Source organism: Mixophyes fleayi, chromosome 6 (assembly GCF_038048845.1).
Source record: "Mixophyes fleayi isolate aMixFle1 chromosome 6, aMixFle1.hap1, whole genome shotgun sequence".
NCBI lineage: Eukaryota > Metazoa > Chordata > Amphibia > Anura > Limnodynastidae > Mixophyes > Mixophyes fleayi.
This window is the reverse complement of record NC_134407.1, coordinates 101509470-101531273: the sequence shown is the minus strand read 5'-3', so window position 1 is coordinate 101531273 and position 21804 is coordinate 101509470. Positions and strand designations below refer to the sequence as shown.

The window sequence follows — 21804 nt, the reverse complement described above, 5'->3', positions numbered from 1 at the left end:
ATGAGATGCTAATTGTAGTGGGTCTTTGTGTGATTTAGGGATTAAAATTGTATGATCGTTAAAAGATGGGCTCGGCACTGGCGTCCCACCTCCTTCCTCTCTGCTCTGTTTACACTGAATGTCACGCTTGACATTCAGTGAGGAGCAGCGCAGAAAGGACCAAGAAAGAAGAGAGAAGAGTAGAGAGAGAAGAAAAGAAAGAAGCTAATGGAAAGGTAAGTAAAAAAAGGGAATAAAGCAGAAAAGCACACTTTGAGGAAAAATGAGGGGGGAGAGGCACAGCATGAGAAAAAAGGGTGGAGAGAGGCACAGTATGAGAAAAAAGGGGGGAGAGAGGCACAGTATGAGAAAAAAGGGTGGAGAGAGGCACAGTATGAGAAAAAAGGGGGGAGAGAGGCACAGTATGAGAAAAAAGGGGGGAGAGAGGCACAGTATGAGAAAAAAAGAGGGAGAGAGGCACAGTATGAGAAAAAAGGGTGGAGAGAGGCACAGTATGAGAAAAAAGGGTGGAGAGAGGCACAGCATGAGGAAAAAGGGGGTAGAGAGGTACAGTATGAGGAAAAAGGGGGTAGAGAGGTACAGTATGAGGAAAAAGGGGGGTGGAGAGGCAGAGTTCTAGTGGGACAATCCCAATTTTTGGTGAACGTTCACTGGTGTACACAACAATGTAGGTTTTTTGTCTGTAGGAGGGTGGCCTGGCCATGCCCAATGATGCAACTTTTTTAAATTCACAACTATAAGGGGGCCCCATGAAGTTGTTGTAGCAGGGCCCTGAATTACTCTTGGCAGCCCTGCTGACAGCAACCACCGCATCTGACAGCGGCTGGGTCCCTACTGACGCACTCTGTGTCAGCAGCACCGCGGCTGCTGTAATATCTAAAATGGCCGAAATGGAGCTGCTGTGCATGTGCAGCTGCAGCAGCTCCTCCTCGGCATGAAGAGAGGTGAGTGGAACAAAAAAATCATACATAAATATATATAGAAAAACCTTCATAGCATGTTTATTTCTTGATTAAATATTGAATAAAATTGTAGTACATTTTATATATATATATATATATATATATATATATATATATATATATATATATACACACACACACACATATTTATGTACTCTAGTTAAAGCTTTAATATAATATACATGGCTACACACATTTATAGATTATATGTCATATATATATATATATACACACACACCGCATTGATTATAGAGCGGAGGGGGGAGAGATGGGAGTGGGGGAGGCCAGTGAAGAGGAGGTTGCAATAATCCAAGCGGGAGATGATGAGTGCATGGATGATAGTTTTGGTGGCATCCTGAGAGAGGAAGGGACAGATGCGGGCAATGTTGCGCAGTTGGAAGCGACAGGACTGGGCAAGGGAATGGATGTGGGGGGCAAAAGAGAGAGAGGAGTCGAGGGTGACACCCAGGCAGCGGAGTTGGGTAACAGAGGAGATGGTGGTGTTGTTGACAAAGAAGAATATATATAACAAACAAGAACTGTACAGTATATGGCAAACTGTAACACCATAGAAATACACAATAATACAGTGCTTCAGCTATGACTAGAACCAGAAGTGTTCTGTAATGTACCCCTACAGGATGTACAGAAGATAAACCCACAAACACTGAAAAATATATAAGAAACAGCAAAGCCACTCTATATCATCATCACCATTTATATAACGCCACTTATTCCGCAGCGCAGTAGAGAACTCATTCACATCGGTCCCTGCCCATTGGAGCTTAGTCTAAATTCCCTTACATACACACACACACAAAAATAAACACACAGAGAGGTACAGAGAGACTGACTAAGGTTAATTTCGTAGCAGCCAATTAAACTACCAGTATGTTTTTGGAGTGTGGGAGGAAACCGGAGTACCAGGAGGAAACCCACGCAAACACATGGAGAACATACAAACTCCACACAGTTAAGGCCAAGGCCGGGAATCGAACTCATGACCCCAGTGCTGTGAGGCAGAAGTGCTAACCACTAAGCCGCCGTGCTTAGTAGTTAGCACTGGTTCTCAATCCCCAGGGATGTGTCTGCGTCTGAGTGTCCTGCAGACAGGGTGGGAAATGGCTGATAAGCTTACCAGAGCCTTGGTTAAAAAACAGGTGAGTTAACTGTTACCACGCCCACTTAACTATTTGCTGGCCGCACAAATCAGCAAAAAACATACATTTGTAATTGCAGAAAAAAACCACACCAGATCTGAGTGGGGACTGTGCTCCAGCAGCAGCTCCCCACCAGCATAATATGCCTCACTACCTGTTTGCACCGCAACCTCTCCAAATGCCGGCTGACAGGCTGGGCAACTGGACCGCAAGCAGCTCCGCCTCCGCAGCAGTCAAGGGCGACCAGAGAATGCTGCCTCGGCTTACAGGGTGGCCCGCATCACCTCCCTGGAAGCGGCTGGGTCCTGGACACTACCGGAGTGCCAGGTGACCCTTTTCCCGGGAGCCCTACATAAATCAGGAGGGCGGCACTAAAGCGGCTCAGGCACTCTCCCTGAAGGAGTCGTGGCGATTACTGGATGACTACCGCGGAGAAATCCTACCCATCTATAAAAAAATACAAAAAAACCTCTAACACTAGACCAGGGTCGTAACTAGGGCTGTGGGACAGCGGCAACCGCCCAGGGCGCAATGCTAAAAAGGGGCGCAATTTCAGAATATTTTAGGGTAATTTGGTTAAAATTGAGGGCTAGGGTGGGGCGGCATTTTTCTTTCTCGCCCTAGGCACTAGAATTCTAAGTTACGGCTCTGGACTAGACTAAAAGTGCTCTACTCCATAGGCACTAAGAAAAAACTGATTTCTTCCTGAGGGGGAATAGAGGGAAGGGGAGCAGGCTAGACAAGTTTTTTAGTGCCATTACTCTCTCAGCGCCCTCTATAGCCCAAGGTGAGCAGTGTCCCTAGTATGAAAGAGAAATAAGCCTGCTCTCGGTTAAATTAAATAGCACCCTCCCTCAAATAAATTGCAACCACCAATAAATTAATATTTTCTACCCACTATTAAATAATTAGCTCCCACTGTGAGTGCACAAACCCTCTTGACTGTTGCAAAATATATTGAGTATATGCCCATCAATGGCAACATTTTCAGTCATAACACAGTTTTTTCTAACAGACAGTGAATAAATTTGTGTAAACTCAATTCACTCATTTGTACCATTACTACAGAACAAAAACTGATTGGGAAAGTGAGTAACGTGATCAAAGAAGAACACAAAACAAGTCTTGGAACACAAGTAAGCAAATTATATTCACCACTAATTCCCTTTCATTGAAATACTCCAAGGCAGCCAACACAATGGTTTAAGTCCCTTAACAGTTAGTTCAGACAGTAAAACATAAACGCCCCTGGAGGGTATATAGTGCATCTCCACATCCCACTGGTGTAATTGAGAAGCTTACCAAGCTGTCCCTGAAAAACAGACATTGGTGGGAATATTAGGCTGCCACTGAGTATTTCAAGGGAATGAAATTAACAAAAAGTATAATTTGCTTAGTTCCTTTTCAACACTCCATGCCACCCATTGCAATGGGATGTATCCATGTGTGTGGGACAAAAAGGGTGGGCTCAAAAACAAGCTAATCATCTTGTCGTGTAATGCATAACTGAAATTTTTATTGAGTGACTGAAGAATTGTTCTCCTAAACTGAGCATCAGTACAAGACGTCACATCGAGTATGTGTAACCCCCCATCACTGTGTGTAGTGTTGAGGTACACAGTTTAAGCAGTACACCTCCTTCTCAGCCCTGGCTAGCTCCTGGTGTGGATGTAGATGACCAGTGGGTCCCCGCACATGCAGATTATCTTCGTGAAGATGTTGGGACACAGGTGATGTAACTTGCTGGTGCAGTGCAATCAGATGTCTCAATAATTTGGGCGCTACGCCTTCTCTATATTGCAAAATAAACTCTTTATTTACACTTCTTCACTCCAGCACATTCTTAAACTGTTGCAGTGATCAAATAAATATGTACAGTTCCTATATACATATCCTGTCTCCTCCTGCAAAGTTCTTAACGGCTACATGCACAGAATATTAATTTAGTTCACATCTCTCTCTTACAGCAGTGTTCATTCACCCCAGAGCCGTAACTTAGAATTCTAGTGCCCTGGGCGAGAAAGACAAATGCCGCCCCCCTAGCCCTCAATTTTAACCAAATTAGCCTAAAATATTCCTAAATTGCGCCCCCCTTCAGCGTTGCGCCCTGGGCGGTCGCCCCTGTCGCACAGCCCTAGTTACGGCCCTGATTCACCCCTCCTCTGCGGGGGTGCTATCTCTCTCCCATCCTCTGTGGGGGTAGTACCTCTCATTCCTCATCTGTGGGGGTAATATCTCCCTCCCCCCACCTATGCAGGCTAATATTTGTCACCCCTCCACTGAGGTGGTATTATCTTTTATCCCTCCCCTGCGTGGGTATTTTCTCTCACCCTTTCAATGTTTTCTGCCTCTCCTTTCTATCATCCTGTCACTTACTGAGGCCATTTCTTGTAAGCTGGTGAGCAGGGCCTTCTTACCTCTCTGTATGTATTACCCAGTATTGTTTTATTACGGTTTGTTCCAAATTGTAAAGCGCTACGGAAACTGCTGGCGCTATATAAATAAATGTTGAGTTCTCCGTGAAATCTGTCCCATGTCACTAGTATGTCAGTGATGCTGTACTTTGGCCTCAAGTGGCAGCTGGAGATGGACCGGCTCTCCAAATTACAGGGGGGACCAGGACGTCCTCCCCTCTGTCCTGGATCCCTGGCTGACCCTTTCCACACAGGTTCTGATCCTCATATACCAGCCTGATATTGCTAAGCAACATTCCTGCGGTCTCTCTTCTGAGTCCTAGTACCAGGCCACACATTCTGTCACTGGGAGGTATGAACAACAACACCAGAGAGGTTGTTACATATGTAATGTCTAATAAAAAGGTATGAAGAGATGATCAACATCAATGCTTTGCAGAGATCAATTGTTGAGGCCGGAGTGCTATGTGCCCATGAAGCTGATGCAGCTGGCCTTCTGAGCCCTAACAGTTTCTGGCACCTTATGTCCATTCCTGTGTAAGCCTATATAATGACCTCTTGTAATGTTCTGTTTCTAAGGGGCGATTCCTTGATGAGGTCCTATAGGAATGACAAAGAGCTGATCTATCTGCCCGAATTCTTTTGTTCTGGAAAGATTGACAATCCAACATATGTAGCCTTTTCACCTTGTCATTAGCTGGTTGTGGAGGTGGAAGTATAATTTTCTGATTGATATAGAAGGTGAAAACTACTTTGGGTAGTAAGGGAGGTTAGTTTTCAATACCACCTTGTCCGTATAGATGTTCAATAAAGATTCCTTGCACCATAAGGCATTTCATTCCCCAATTCTACCGGCAGAAGCAACTGCCACAAGGAATAATACCTTGAGTGTAAGCCAGATGACGGAGAACTCTTGTAAAGGCAACACATTCGACATAAGAGCATACAATACAAATATTGTATGGTGCAAAGCAGTGCCGTAAATATACATTTTAGTGCATGGGCGAGACAGGGCACCGGCGCCCCCCATCTAAGTGGGAGTGACATTTGCCGAGTGGGTGTGGCCAACCTAATGTGGGGATGTGGTTGGCACTTTACTGAAAAAATTCTGTTACACATATTTGCAAATGCATGAAAAGCCAAATGCATGTATATATATTTATATCTATATATATATATATATATATATATATATATATCAATAACTATATAGATATTGGGTTAAATACCAGTGGCACCACATGTCAAACACAGTGGTTAACTAGTATTTGCACTTGTGGTCTGTGGGTTCCTTAGAGGACCATGCATTTACCCCAGAACGTACATGCATTCCACTGCTTCTGATGCCGGGAATTAATTGTTGCTTGTGGGGGAAGCTGCCGAGATTAGAGCTGTGGTTCGCCTTGGCACAGAGGCAAGTATCAGGCAGCTGCACCCCCTTTGGTCTTGCGCCCTGGGTGACGGCCCCGCCCGCACCTGCCTAATCATGGCTCTGGATGTTACAGAACACTGGAGAAAAACAGAATTTCTCATCCTTTCAGCAGACAGGAAGGGTCAAGCTGCCTCTTCACAGACCATTGCTAACTTGATTATAAAGGTTATTGATCTGTCAAGCAAGGCCTTCGCAAAAGATCCTCCTTCAGAAATTAAAGCCCATGTGACTATGGGAGTCAGTGGCTTTGTGAGCAACATTTGCAAATGTTTCTCCCATAACAATTTGTAAGGCAGCGCTAGCTGGACTTATAAAAACACTTTTCATGTACAAGGTGGTACTTTTGAGAAATAAAGCTTAGAACCTACTTTTTAACGGTCAGCTAGTTATATGCCCTATATATGCTGCCATGATGAATACCAGGAAAATGGAAACTTGTGAGCAGAATAGTGACTGTATATTTTCTTTTCCTGGCGTAAATATGTTAAAGTACAAACCAAGTTATTGATATTAGAAGACAGATGGAAAATCAAAGGACATTGTCTTATGAGAGAACTTAATCATAAAGGTACTGACAGAAGCCAAAACAGGATATTTTATAGGGGAGAATACATTATTTTTATAGGGGTGGAAATCAACTTTCCCTTTCACCAAAACAATCTGAATCATATTTTATGTATATAACCTGCTAAATTCTACATTTACTATCGGTAGCAAGCATTAGAGACAAATCCTCTATAAGGAAGTCAGTGCAACTTCATATTTTGCTCAGTAAATCCTGTCCGGAGGGGAGATCTCAGGCACATACAGCCCCCTCCACTACCCTCTGTTTCCTATCACTGCAAAGTCACAACCTTACCGTGCGGGATATAGAGAGGACACTTTGGCAAGTTGTATCCGGGAGGTTACAATTCATTCCCGGCATCAGAAGCAGTGGAACGCCGAAAGCAGGAAGTTCGTCATGTGAAACGCACATGCGTTCCACTGCACTGCTTTTGATGCATGGAATGAATTGTTGCTTGTAGGGGAGCTGGCGAGTTTAGAGCTGTGGTTCATCTGAGCACCGAGGCAGGTATCGGGCGGCTGCGCCCCCTTGGGCTTGCGCCCTGGGTGACGGCACCGCCCGCACCTGCCTAGTTACGGCTCTGGTGCAAAGAAAGATCTTATACAAGAGCAAATTTTTACTACTGCTTGAACATTTTTTTAGCTTGTCAGATGCTAGTCTGTTGTCCAAAAAGACAGTTACAGGTATATTTACTAAACTGCGGGTTTGAAAAAGTGGAGATGTTGCCTATAGCTGTCGTGGCTTGTACAATTTGTTCAGAACTCTGTCACCAGGATCATCATCATTGATTTATATAGCATCAGCAAATTCCATAGTGATTTACAATTGAATGTCATCCAGATAGGATCAGAGAGCAATTCCTTACTTCTTTAACTTTGCTAAAAGGGTAACTAACACCTTTGTAAAAGTTATTTAGGATGTAGCAAGGCAAAGGAAAGCAGGTAAACTCAAAGTGCTGCCTTAGCAGGAAGAATCTGTTGAAGAATTGCACTGGGAATATGGAAATAATCATCCTGCATATCTATGGAGGGAAGAAAGTCTCCTCTGTCCATTGCACTGACAATAGAAGCCTCAGACTCCATAAGGAAACAACAACAATGGATTCCCCAGCGCTATAGAGGGATGGAAAAGAAGGGGGGGAGGTGGGGGGGTTTGTCAATGAAAAAGCAAAGTGAGAGAGATATATAAATGTATATAGACGTGACAGTGTTGAAATAAACGTTGACTTACTGATAAAAACAAGAAGGCGTTTCTAGAGTAAAAAATATCCGTTTATATGTAGGAGACAGGTTGCTAGTTGTATCTGTCTCACAGTCCAAAAATACCCCCCCTCCCTTTCCATCCCTCTATTGCGCTGGGGAATCCATTGTTGTTGTATCCCATAGGGGGTTTGAGACCACCTCTTCTGTTTGTTCCTCTGGCTGCCTATTTCATCCCACACGTGGATAGCGCGGATCCCCCACAATCTATTTTCCATAAGGAAAAAGCTTGCGTGAGCAAATTAATTAATCCGCCTCAAGTCCAGGATAGTTTGAAAAACCCCTAATAATTTGTTTACCAGGAATAGTCTGGAATAGAAGCCCATATTTTTCTGTATTGCAGAAACAGGGGAGATCAGTCTGCAAATGTTAGTGAAAGCACAGGTGAATTATAACACTTCCAACTCTACTGGACAGAATGGGGTTTGACACTTGACAATGTTTCCTATGAAAACCTGATTGAATTCTAATATGTATCTGTTGACAATATCTTCAACCCAACAATCCTGTGTAGTATGTGTCCAACGTTCTGCATAATCTGAAATCTTGCCAGCCACAGGAATTATTGTGAGTTAGGCTGGGAGAATTAGAGGCCTTCTGCCCTGGTCTCTCTTTTTTTTTTTTTTAGCTCTGAAAGATGAAAGGGCTGCTTAGACGTACTGGCACCACCTTGTCTATTGTATTGCTTCCCAGGCATATAGCTCCTTGCTTACCTGAAGTGCTTCCCAGAGAAAGCATAAAGGGAGATATCTCGTTCTTTGATCTTCTGGTAAATAAAGGTAAATAATGGCATTTACCCCTAATAATCTTTTTGACCTTCCATAATAGGAGTAATTTTTTATGGTGTTTGATGTGCAACAAAAATAAATAAAAATAATGTAATAAACAATTTCATTGTCATTCAGTATAATAAAGCATGTAATGTTAGAAACAGTTGGTTAAAAGATAATAAACTTTTAAATATAACCGCTGTTCTACTGAATGCAACTGCCTATAAAGTATCTTAACATTTTAATACAAAATTATGGGCAATGCTAATGTATGCAACTAAATATAAAAGGATCATAACAATGAAAATAGCAATACTAAATGTCTGCAAATGCTTTCAAAGGATCATAAAGATTGTAAAACATCCTCACGTACTAATGTATGCAATGTGAAAAAAACCAACAAAAAAAAAACAACTTTCTTTTACTGCTACTAAGACGCATAGGTGAATGTTTCACCTACCCCTTACCTGGAATGCATAATTGTTATGAACGAAATGGCACAATAGGAGTCTCCTTCCATCGGTCTTATATAGTCTTGTTTGATGAGACTAGTGGTGTCAGGTGTATCGACAATTATCCCATTTGATTGTTAGAGGCAATGCCGGGTTTTGTCATCACTATCATCTGTCACTTACAGTTGCCATGGATCTGGTGCAAAATATGTCTGCTAAGAAGCGTACTTACATATATGACAGGATTTGAATTGCGTGCATCTGCGTGGGAACACCCTTATGGTACCTAGGGTATGTTAATTCGTCCCTTCAATATCCTGTTCGGCCCTTGCAGTTGTAAGTGGCATTTGTGTCTAGACATGAATTGCATGCAAATGCATTCATTGGTGTAATATCCATCTCAGAGCATGTGTAGAGCGAATTCAAGATACACTACGCAAAGCAACTTATGTCCAAACATGAATCAGGCCCACAATGTTTTTCTTTTCATGATTGGTTATGGGATAATGAATAGGTATAGTATTTGATGTCTGTATATAGATTGATCAAATTGTGTTATCATGTACAGCAGTTCTAGACAAATATATAAGTTAGTAATGTTTAAAAATAAAGAGGCATAGCTTCATTCAGTTAAAACTTTCATGTAAGTGCATGATCTAGAAGAGGGCAAAACAACCCCCTCCATTTGCATATAGACAAAAATGTATTACCGATATATATATATATATATATTTTTTTTTTTTCAACTGATCTAAAATGTTGCACCATACACTTTTGTAGATGTTGCTGTCTAACTTCTCAATCTGTTACAGGTAAGAAACCTACTATTAGCGTGAGCCTGTCTATGAATCTCAATATGAAAGACACCTCTGCTGTCAACTGCGAAATCTTCATGGAGCAATTTCTTTCTTATTTGTAGGATAGAGTATGTTTATGTAGTCATTTCAAAAAGAAAAAAATATGGAAGTAACCACTTAATCCCAGTATTAATCCTTGACTGCAGATATTAGGTGCAGGATATATTTATGAACACCCATGGGTATTATTTATCAAAATTTAACAGGATGCTGCACACACAAAAAACACACATTATACCACCTGTTCTACCTGCTATAAAATGGACAAAATTACTGCATAAAGTTTAACCATCACTTTTACATACAGATTTTGTAAACAAGACAAACTGTTACTACATAGTATTTTGATGACAATTTATTTTCTCTGTTTAGGTTACTCTATTGTCTTTTTTCATCATCAACATTTATTTATATAGTGCCAGCAGATTCCGTAGCGCTTTACAATTGGGAACAAACATTAATAAGACAATACTGGGTAATACATACAGAGAGGTAAGAGAACCCTACTCGCAAGCTTACAATCTATAGGACAATGGGAGTTAGAAACACAAGGGCATGTGCTACATCATATTGCACAATGGACCAGCTAGAACGCAAAAGTAAAAGTATTGAGTGGGGAGTGTGTGTTGCAGTGTTGGTCAGAGGGTTGTTGTCTTGCGTTAGCTGTGTAGAGGATGGTAATAGGGTAATCTAGGGAAATGAAGAGGGTGGTTGAGGAATATCATAACCTTGTCTGAAGAGGTGGGTTTTCAGTGAACGCTTGAAGGTTTGAAGACTAGAGGAAAGTCTTACTGTGCGAGGGAGGGAATTCCACAAAGTGGGTGCAGCCCGGAAAAAATCCTGTAACCGAGAATGGGAGGATGTGATGAGAGTGGAAGAGAGACGTAGATCTTGTGCAGAACGGAGGTGACGAGTTGGGAGATATTTTGAGACAAGTGAGGAAATGTCGGTGCAATTTCCCCCCCATTTCACTATTGTGATAAACAATTCTATAAAATTTTGGCAAAGATCACAATTGTAAAATGTTTTAATGTAGAGAAACCAGGTAGCATGCTTCTTCAGTCAGGAAAGCTCTATTTGTAATGCTAATTATCCCCTTACTCACTCCCAGCTATCAGATTACCAAATTCTTCCCTGGAGAAGCCCCAGTTACAGGGGGGTGTACACTCACATAAAGGTCCACTTCCAGACTGAGAGTCTTGATAAAGGTCCCTTAGAGGACTAAATTGCTGAAATTCTAATAAACACACTTGTCTTGTGACTGCAAATTCTAAGGCTGGGTACACACTACAGACAATTTCTCCTGCTGTGATATTGCAAACGATTTTACAAAAGAATGAAAGTTCTGATCAGCATGCCGATTCATGTGTACACACACACCTACACGATTTACCTGTCACTTTAAACTCTATGGAGATCTGCCTACACTGCTGGACGTGACTGCATACACACTTCAGAATTTGCCCAACATTGTTCCATCGTTTATTGAGAATTCTAATTAGTTTATAAAATCAAATCAAACTATACAATGTGCTTTGGGATGATAAAACATGATTGTGGGAGCGTACATACTAAAATGATATCGGACCTAACAGTTGTTTACTGTGTGCCTGGCACAATAATAGAGTGAAAAATCTGTAGTGTGTAACCAGCCTAAGAGTGCTGTACTTTCTGATCTGATATTATATGTGTGTAGATGCATCAATTAACTTAAATTTTACCTGTCTAAATATGCTCAACACATATCTTTCAAAAGTGATTGCAGCTGCAAACTAGAACATGATTTAAAATGGTCAAATTTATTTCATATAGAAAAAAAAAAAAAGCAAAAAAACATAACATGGAAATCTATTATACACATATATTGCCACCAATTTTAAACTAAAAAGACAGCACTCTTTAAATATAAAATGAAAACTTAAGACACTGTACAGGTTTCATCTGAGTACATATTTATTTGATAAATATAAGGTGGACACAACTAACTACATACAGTTTTGCAAGACTAAAAAGCACAATTACGGTATTTTTGAACATCTTTATGCCTTCACTGTCAGAGTGACAAAGCTACTTCTCTCTGGTAGTGAAGGGGATACAAATATGAATGATTAAATTGTACATACAATGTACAGACAAAATACAGTGGCCCTTTTTGCATGTTGTATTACAGATTGTACCATTTTATTTTTAAATTTCCCAATCTTATCATAATATCAAAAATTGTACAAAGAGAATTTGGTAACAATCTTTTTTTTTTTTTAATTTCCCCCATAATCCACTATTTTCCTCATTGTGTTTGTGTTTTACCTCATGTAGCACCTTAAAATACACAGGACTAATGCATGTCAGCTAAAATATTACATGTACATAAAATTAAACAAAAAAAAAACAAAAAAAAGTAATTTGTTTTCACAAAAGGTCAAAGTATTGTACAGGAGTGGAAACAAATGTTGTGATTTCACATAAAATGCACCCAGCCATCACATTGCCACCCCTCCTCAAATATAGGATTATTTCCACGCCATATGGAAACACATTTTTTTTTTTAAATTTTTCTAACCATCTTTTTTTGCAAAATAAAAAACAAACAAATGCACATTCCCAGGAAAATGAATGTGTCTGTGTTTTATGTCTCTACTGTTCATTTACATTATTTACAAAGGGTGTGTGAAGTCCTTTAACCCTTTCTAGATCTGAAAGCATATAGCTGGCAATGCTGTAATCCCTTTTCCCCTCTTTACAGTGAATGGTTTAACTTGATTCCAGTTGAAAATAGCCACGAGAGCGGGTTTTTTTTTGTTTTTTTAAATATAGAATGTCTGCTTGTACTGCGGTACATGGTCCTATGTGTCTGTCATGTCATGAAGGGATATGCATTGCTTTTTATTTGTAATTCTGGATTATATGTAAAAAAAATAAATAATTATTTGTACCAGAAAGGAATGCATTGTCACAACACAGCCTGTTGAGTGGTTAACAAACTTACTGCCAGGTAAATGGCACATTGGGTAAAATCTGGAGAGAAATGTAAAACCCGAAGAAACGATGCTACCTAATTAGTAAAGTATTTGGGGGGCAATGAATAAGTTCTGTTGCTCAAGTTTAATAATCATTGTTTATGCATTCAGCTAAGCCCTGTGCAAGTTTTTCATTATTGGTTATTGGCTACTTGAAGTATTGTTTTATTCATATCCATGCAATCTATTTGCCCTGTATTTTAAGGACACAATGATATTTATCTGGGTGAATAATAATTAACTATGAGTCTACCAGGTTTGATAATCATCTGTGCAATTGTCGGTATAACTGCCAGATTTTAAAGGTGCAATTTGACGTGGAAAGCAAATGCACTACCCCTAACTAACTACATTAATTCAAATGATGGTAACACAGGCAACACACACTGGAGTAAGGGTGTTTACTTTTCGGATACAAGCAACTTCTACATTAGATTAAATAACAGAGCCTTATAACTTGGTGTAACCCCTTCATTTCCACAGCAGCTGGAGTTGTTTCCAGAGCAAAAATCACTGCTGACATAGCTGCAAAAACCCAATGGTAGGGGGTGGACGAGAGGGGGGATGTGTCACACAGACTTCGCATTATAAAAAAAACAATAAAAACACATGAGAACAAACCAGGTCGCAAAGCAACACATATTTCTAAAATATCTGAACATATTTACAATATTTTTTCTTTAAAATAATTGCATATGAACAGCGCTGAGCGCTGCCACCTTACCGTGCTAAGACACCGGAATTTAGAAAATGAAACAACCTAACAAAGAAAACGTGGAGATGCATTTATAAAAGCCTAAAGTTCTATACAATGGAGAAACAAAAAAATAAAGTAATGTCAGGAGTTTCAAACTGCTAGAGAAAAAATGAACAGGTAAATTATTATTTTGCCCTCCCCTTTTTTTTTTCCTTTTTTCGTTAAATAAAAAAAATGTACAAAATACGACTTTGGTGATAGAAAAAGGAAAACAAAAAAAGTCAACAAAATAGGATTGCTTGGTGTGTCATTCACATCTGTACAAGCACAACACACAGGCAAACAAATAAAAACAAATATCAAAAAGGACACAGAAAATGAGCAGAAGAGTGGGAAAACGCTTACATAGAGCCGAGAAGAAAAGGCTTCCATTAAACCTTTCTCTGCTAAAGTGATCTGCAGGAGACTTGTTAACCCTTTTACTTACACAATAGGCCAGCAAAGGAGAAAGGCAATGAAAAACGTTAACAGAGAAAGTAATTAACATTGATTGGCACACATGCACTTCTGTACAAATATAACAACAGTTTTACAGAAGCAAGCAGCATTAACACACCAGAAGCACAGAAACGGTGTCAGATTCATGCATTTAGGCCCCCCATCCCCACACCTCTAAAAGGTACCTTGATCACAAGGTGGCTGGGAAGGAAGATTGCACAAATAACACACTTTTGTTGTTTATGTGGGTTTATATTAAAAGGAAAATAATCACCAGGCAAGTAGAAAAGGGCAGTTTTTGTGTAACAGTCTTGTTGGGTTAAGGAAAATAATTAAGAACAAAAACATAACCCTTAAGCTGCTTTTTTATATTTTTTTAAACAAACATCAATGCCCCTTTTTGCAGCTTAAAATGAGAGTAAATGAGAAAATCACAAAGGACAGCCCAGTTCTTGCTGAAAATGTCAATCTATTTTGTCCCTTAGTTTCCATGCTGTTTGTGTAAGTCTGTGCACTCGATAAACTAATGTCTGACCAGAGGTCTGGGCGTTTTCTTTATGAATGCCACAATAAAACAGGAGGAAATGTACTCTGGCAACAAATGAAGCAGAAGATCCCCAGCAAGGCTGTCCTTTATCTCAGCACTTATGTGTGATGTGAGCAATGTGTTTGCCCAAGGTGCTCACTGCTCGGGAACGTTGTGCTTTGTGTGTGTGTGTGTGTGTTTATTCCATCTTACTCCCAATTTTATGGTTCAGTTCTTCTTCTCCAGCTGGTGTGAGACTGGTGGTGGTGTGGGAAAGGGGGGGGATTAGCACTGGGCGTCAGTAGGCCTCAAGTCTTCTTAACTTGCCTAGTGAGAGCTTTGTCTTCAAAGTTTCCCACCTCAGTATGGGAAAACCAGGAAGCACCAAGTGTGAGGCAGCCTGAAACCGATTGTTGCCCTCTAACAGCGTCACTGAAGCGCATCAGTCTGAGGCAAACACAGCTGCAAGCTTGCCGAAAAGGCAGACATGATGGATAAGGGGTGGAGTTTCCAGAACTGTGCCTGCCTTTGTGTGTCCTGATCAGCTGAATTATCGACTGGGGAATGGGAAATCAGCTGCAGTTTAGTTGTTCTCAAACAGTGAGAGAAGGTCATCATTGCTGTTGTTGGGCAGATCCGGAGGATCCAAGTAAGAGAGAAGCTCGTCTGGATTAGTTAGTTCCGGAAGCAACTGCAGAAAGGGCATAACAAATAATCATTATGCTATACATAATAGTTACTATTACATGGTCAATCATTTAATTCCACCAACAGATACAGTTTATGATTGCTAGACTTAAGTTATTGTAAAAGCATTTGCATACATCGAACAACTTAACAAATCTTTATGTATAACTTGTTTAGTGGATTACCACTGGGTATACCATGAAAGGCAACCTGATGCAGTTCAGGGGCCGCATGGATGGCCCTCTAACTTTCAAATGGGCTGCACATTCCCAAAAATCTCAGTAATAAGCTTAATTAAAAAAAAAAAAAAAAAAATGGTGACGCTATCTGTCATTACATACCAGTAGTCATGTTACACAAGTGTTACAAGCTATAACAAACAAATCTGACAATAGATCAGAAAGACACAGGTGAAGACTGAGAGGCCCAGCACCCATATAAGAGAACATGTGCCTTACACTATGCAACACTTGATACCATTACCAAATAGAGATATAATAGTACTTATGTATGGGACAATTAGTAAAAGCTGACAGGATGACATGTGCTGACTCCATGGCTGCAGAACTCCTCCTAATTGGTGATGTGTAATACTACTAATAGGTTTTACTATGAGCATACAGTACAGATACATAAATGATACTCTGTAAGCAGTTTGCACAGCATGGAACTTAGCTCCTTCTTTCCAATTCAACAAAGATGAATATATACATTAATCCCTTTACACCGATCTATTTTGCACAGGTAGACATGCCTGTGGGGTCAAAATCTGGCAGCAAGCACTATAATTTAATGAATAAATTTAACCTGGCTAATGCATAGCATTGTCCATTTAGATTTGATAAAATAATTACAAATACAGTTGTTTCCTGAATTTATTGAAAGAGACACAGAAAAAGTTACAAAATATAAAGCTGTAAAATTGCTCCAAAGAAAAAACAACACCCCCCCATCCCCCAAAGATCTCACTATACACCTTTACAACTTTCCCTGGACTTATAATGAATCAAACAAGAGAAATACCAAAATAATATTAATGTACAAGTTTAGGTCTTTTACTAGATGTTAAGGACATAATTTAAACTGAAAGATGACATGCTTGACTAGCAGGAAAGTCACATAATTCACTTGTGCTATGAGTTGCAGTTAACTTTAGTGGTGACTACAGAGTGCCTCATAATTCAGGCATTGGGGTATAAATAAGGGTACTTGGGAACTGAAGCTAAAGTAACGTAATCCACTTTATTTACTTAATGAAACGTAAAATGCATTACGATGCTCTGTTGATATAGCAGAGTCCAGAGCAAAAGATCACATTAACGGAGCCCCATTTTCCTTTGCAAAACATTAAGAATAACTTGCAGTTGTATCTAAATAAGAGAGAACATCTAGTTTTCTCAAGCACTAGATAAAGGGACTCTAAAGATATCACAGAGATGAGATACAAACAGTTTTAGGACTTCTCCTTTCAAGAATCTATTACTAGAAAGTCTAATGGAGGGCCTAAGACGTATGGCACTCTTCCCTCTTTTTTAAATCACCCATGGATTTAACAAATATATCCTTACAGCACTGTCCAAGCATGGTTGATTTTCTTTTTTTCCCTTGGCTTGTCTTTGACACAATAATAATATGTATTTGACATTTATAAAGGGAGCAGCGTCAGTTGTTTTTAAATAAACAATGCAATGTTTTAATGAGCACACACGTGCAGCTAGACCCACTAGCTGAACGACAGAGAAGTCTGGTATGTACACATGTCACTATGTTCATATTATGATAAATACCTGCTAGTACAGCATTCTCCACTTTATTATTAGACCTGGTGGCTAATATATAATCAAAGTTTGCTTCACATTGCGTTAAGCAACGAGTACCTAGACATAACTGTACATTGTTCAGCTGCTAAATCACAGCCTCTAACAACGTCCTATGAATTTAAAAGATTTAGTGGGGTAAGCAGCCTTTCCCTACATTGCAAGTCTTTGCCTACTAATTTAGTGTGCAGTGTAGCTCACTTTCAACTACAGCAATTTTTAGGTCTTTTGGCTAATGTGGTTATTAAAGGTGCCATTTGCTAGAAACAAAAATATGCACCTCCAATTCTTTTGATTTACATCTCCACTGCGTTTGGCTTTGATTAGGTCATCAGGGCCAAACACATACAGTCGGCTGCAAATGTCTCCTAGAGGAAAAAAAATTCAGGCGCCCCACACAAAAATTTTTGACAGACAAGCGTTGTTTGTATAGAGATAAGTACAGCTGCCTTCCGTGCAGCTGACCCGGGTTCGATTCCTGGCCAACACATGATTTGAACTGTCTTGGTGGCAAACAAGCAAAAAAAAAAGAAAAAAGAAAAAAACAGGCCAGCAAAACAAAATCCAGGGTTCAAGGCCCGGCAGGTTCGGTTCCTGACATTATCCCCCCCTCTCGAGGGACGTCCTCCGGACGACCTTTTTCCAGGTTTGTTAAGGTTATGTTGATAGAATTCTCGAACCAATCTTTGGAGCATGGATATTTTCTTCAGGCTCCCAAGATCTCTCTTTTTGGGGAAATTAATGGAAACACTGCTGAAAGAAAGAATTGTAGAATATCTCAAATCCAGCAACTTACAAGTTCCCAAGAAGCAAGGATTTACTTGGGGGAGATCATGTAGTATACATCTAACTGATTGTTTTGACTGTATTACTAAGGGAAAGTTTTAGATGTAGCTAATCTAGATTTTAGTAAAGCCTTTGACACTGTCCCACATCAAAAAATGATAATTTGGAATGCTTGAGATTTGATTCCAAGGTGGTTGTGTAAATATTACATTGGTTGATGGATAGATGCCAGAAAGATGGAGTAAATGAATACATTCAGAAGAGGAAAAGGTTACCAGTGGCGCAGCCCAAGGATCTGTACTTGGACCAGTCCTGTTTAATAGCTTTCCCTTCAATACTACTGGCATTAAAAGGAAAGTATGTCTTTGTTGCAGATGACCCAAAAATATGTAACAGGGTAGACACAGAAGGTAGGAAGGGGTCCAAAATTACTGATGCCCTAGGTAGATTAAGAAATGATCTGGAGTGGCAACTACAGTTAAATGGCATAAAAATCAAAAGCATACACTTTGGATCTCCAAAATCCAAAGGCAGAATATAGTATTGATGACACAAAAATGGCAACTACAGAGGAGGATCTAGGAGACACTATTTCAGGTGACTTGAAGGTATGCAGACACAAGCAAAGCAATGGGGAAGGTTGGTTGAAAGCTAGATTGCATAGTGAGAGAAATTAATATAGCAGAAAGAGAAAGCTGGTGATGACACTATTTAGGTCAAAAGACCTAGAACACAGTATTCAGTTCTGAAAGCTATGTCTCAATAAGGACAGAGTGTGAAGCGTGGGATATGATCAAAATTTTCAAATACATCAAGGACTTTAACGTGGTACAGGAGAAAAGCATTCTATAGAGGAAGAGACATAGAGCAAGGGGCATGCACTAAAATTTTAGGCTGCCAGGTTTAAGGGAAACTTGAATAAGAATTACTTCACCGAAAGGGTAGTATATAGATGGAATAGCCTTCCAACAGAATATTTAAACATGCTTGGGATAGGTATATGACAACCCTAAATCCCCCCAAAAAATATCTAAGGGTCAAATAGGGTTGGAGATTTTTAGAAAAAAAACAAAAAAGTAGACTAGATGGGCTGTGTGGTTCTCATATGCCGTCAAATTCTGTTTCGATATTTCTCAATGTATCCACTATCTATAATTTCTGTCATCTTATTCTCCCTTATGTCTAGGCCACTTTCCCGCTCTTTTACTTTCAATCCCCTTATATCTCCCTACCAATTAAATTGGAAAAATATGCTTTGGCACCCAAGAAAAAGATGCCAAGATGTGCCCAACCTTCAAGGCTTCTACACATACACATGTCATTACATGTCTGCTACACATCAAGACTGTGGGGTTTAAAATCTTACCATCCTGTTGAGGACCATTTATTAAATATGTGGCTCATAAGAAATTGTAGTAATCAGATGTTTGCTTTCGTTTTCTGAACACTACCAAAATAAATCACAGACTAATTGCTAGGTTTATAGCATTTTTTGTTCTGTGAATCCCATTTCATGAACATCCCCACACCCCTTACCACAAAATTGTGCTTTTTCTCTCTTAAGAAGTGGTGAAATGTCAATTACAAGACTGGCAGTGTGTGTGTGTGTGTGTGTGTGTGTGTGTGTGTGTGTGTGTGTGTGTGTGTGTGTGTGTGTGTTGTATTCTTCCAGGTTCATCTAGCAATGAAGTTATGTTTTAAGTTTAATGATTCTTTCATTTCTTGAATAAAAATCAATTAACTCAACAACAGGCAGGGGCATAACTAAAAACTACTGGGCTCCACTGCCACATTTGTAAGGAGGAAGTTTCTACGCTCTCTGCTACATCTCAAGTACCACACAATCCACCAAGATCTGTTACATTCAAAACACATAAAACTGCAACACTCTTACTACATGGTAACTGATCTGTCAAAGGTACCAGAGTTATATTTCCCCAGTAACTGCAAAATCTGATTGATGCCTAAGTAAAATATATGGCAGATGAACTAACAAATAATAATTTGCAGAAGTCTCTACTATCAAAATAATTCTGTTTGAGTCCTGACAGTGGTTTAACAAGCTTGCAATGTTAGAGGAGCAAACTCAACGTTGACTCATTAGTCTTTGGCTTAGGCCTACAATTACCAATTAGTGACAGACTATCTACCATGCAAAGTGAAGGCCTTTTATAGGTTTAAGAATACACATATAATATATGCACAAACTTACATCCAGTGATGGCTCTGGCATATCAGGAGGTCCCTGTCCACCAGGCTGACCTTCTAACACAGACGAAGGGTTAAAGGCCATGTCCCCATGTGGGTGGTTGGCAGACTGCTGTGGGTGTCGAGGTTGAGGTGCTGGTCCACCATGATGTAAAGGCTGCCCAGGCTGGCTGCCTGGGTGAGGCGGGTGTAAACCCTGAGGCATGGTGCCATGAGGCTGCTCAGAATTTCCCACATGAGAGATCTGTGGAGAGAAAAATCAAGGAAAAAATATTGAGTGTGACCTCAAGTAATCACAGGGTACATATGACTTCCTTTCCCTGAAATGATATTTATAGCAGGTAACAAGACATTTTATACGTCTAAATAAACTGTTGCAAATAATGAGGTAAAGCAGCAGCATCACTACTTACAGAGTCCTGCATGGAGTGGCTGAGTGGTTTGTCCAGCGAAGACATACCACCAGGCATGTCAGGTGGGTGAGAAAGCTGGGGCCCATGCATAAAATCGTTCATCGATGTCCCACCAGGTGCTCCATGGGGAAAGTCAAAGTTGCCATGACCTTGGTAATTGTTACCTATAAACAGAAAGTTTATAGGCAACATAAATAAAGTTGAGCAGAAAGTAGGGGCATGCTTATTTGCCATTGGTGTTTACAACAAAGTATAAATATCATTATCAAACACAAACACAAAACAATATCCCCACCCACCAATACTGAACAAATAATCATTCTGAAAGTTTCAATTTAATAGTAAATCTAAAAATGTAATATTAAAAATTCATCCCTTATATAATGTTTCATACAAGGAAGCATTAGGAAACATTACTTTATTGCTCTGAGGTATCACAAAATCATTGATCAAACAAGTACCCATGGTAGAATATTTTTATTAAATAAATGTGTGTTCCATAAAATATCTTATTTTTACTTCACAGTGGGCTCTTATAAAGGTAAAGGTCTTATAACTAGAGTGTGCCCCAAATAGAACAGTACAACACTGGTTAGACATTTTTTTTTAGCTTCATTCTTGCTTTATAAGTCTTACCTTGTCCAACATATTCATTGTTACCGCCGCCTGGGGGAGGAGGCAGAGACGGGTAAGGTGAAGGGCCAGGCCCCAGTGCTGCAATCATCTCCATAACATTGGGCATGATCATTTGACTGGGACTCATAGTCTTAAACCTCTTGGAGGGAATCCCATCAGGATCATCCTTGATGTGAATTTCGGACTTGATGGGTACCGGCCGCCAGCTGCAGGTGGGGTCAATAGTTACCTCTTCAAATTCAGAGCTGTGTAATAACAAGAATGGCAATATTAAAATACTTTAAAGCATATAAAAAGTGTTGTTGGTTAAATAAAGTATAGGATAATATAATTTGCTATAAATACTGAAGTACTTAATACGCACCAACTTTAAGTGATAACAACACTAGTTGCGGATATGTGATAACTTAATGCACTACAAACCATTGTAAAATGGGTAATATAATGTAAACAATTTTTTTTTATTGTTATACGTTTCTTTGGATCACACAGAATGAAATATAACCATGGTTAATTTTCCATAGCACAGTGTAGGACGGGAAATCTGAAACCTATGGGAAGTCCAGTGTGGACAACTTCCTGGGATAACAAATGAGATAAAGGTCAAATTCACGGAAAAAGGATATAAAACTGATAAAGACAAGGCTG

The 21804-nt window shown here is 39.8% G+C and overlaps 1 protein-coding gene across 15 annotated transcripts in view; it reads right to left on the bottom strand.

The window, feature by feature from the left end:
• Positions 1 to 11802: 11802 nt before the first annotated feature.
• The window catches only part of ZMIZ1 (zinc finger MIZ-type containing 1), a 292396-nt gene continuing 282394 nt past the window's right edge, over positions 11803 to 21804 (bottom strand). For 12 of the 15 annotated variants that reach the window (XM_075217109.1, XM_075217108.1, XM_075217116.1 and 9 more), the window contains 4 exons: positions 21157 to 21401; positions 20521 to 20684; positions 20112 to 20351; positions 11803 to 15300 (listed from right to left, as the gene is read on the bottom strand). In XM_075217109.1, coding sequence (XP_075073210.1) covers positions 15193 to 15300; positions 20112 to 20351; positions 20521 to 20684; positions 21157 to 21401 — 757 coding nt within the window. In that variant the 3' untranslated portion in view covers positions 11803 to 15192. Of the gene's footprint in view, positions 15301 to 16157; positions 17867 to 20111; positions 20352 to 20520; positions 20685 to 21156; positions 21402 to 21804 lie in introns of those variants that run through there. The other 3 variants (XR_012693403.1, XM_075217118.1, XM_075217119.1) reach the window with 3 other exon arrangements.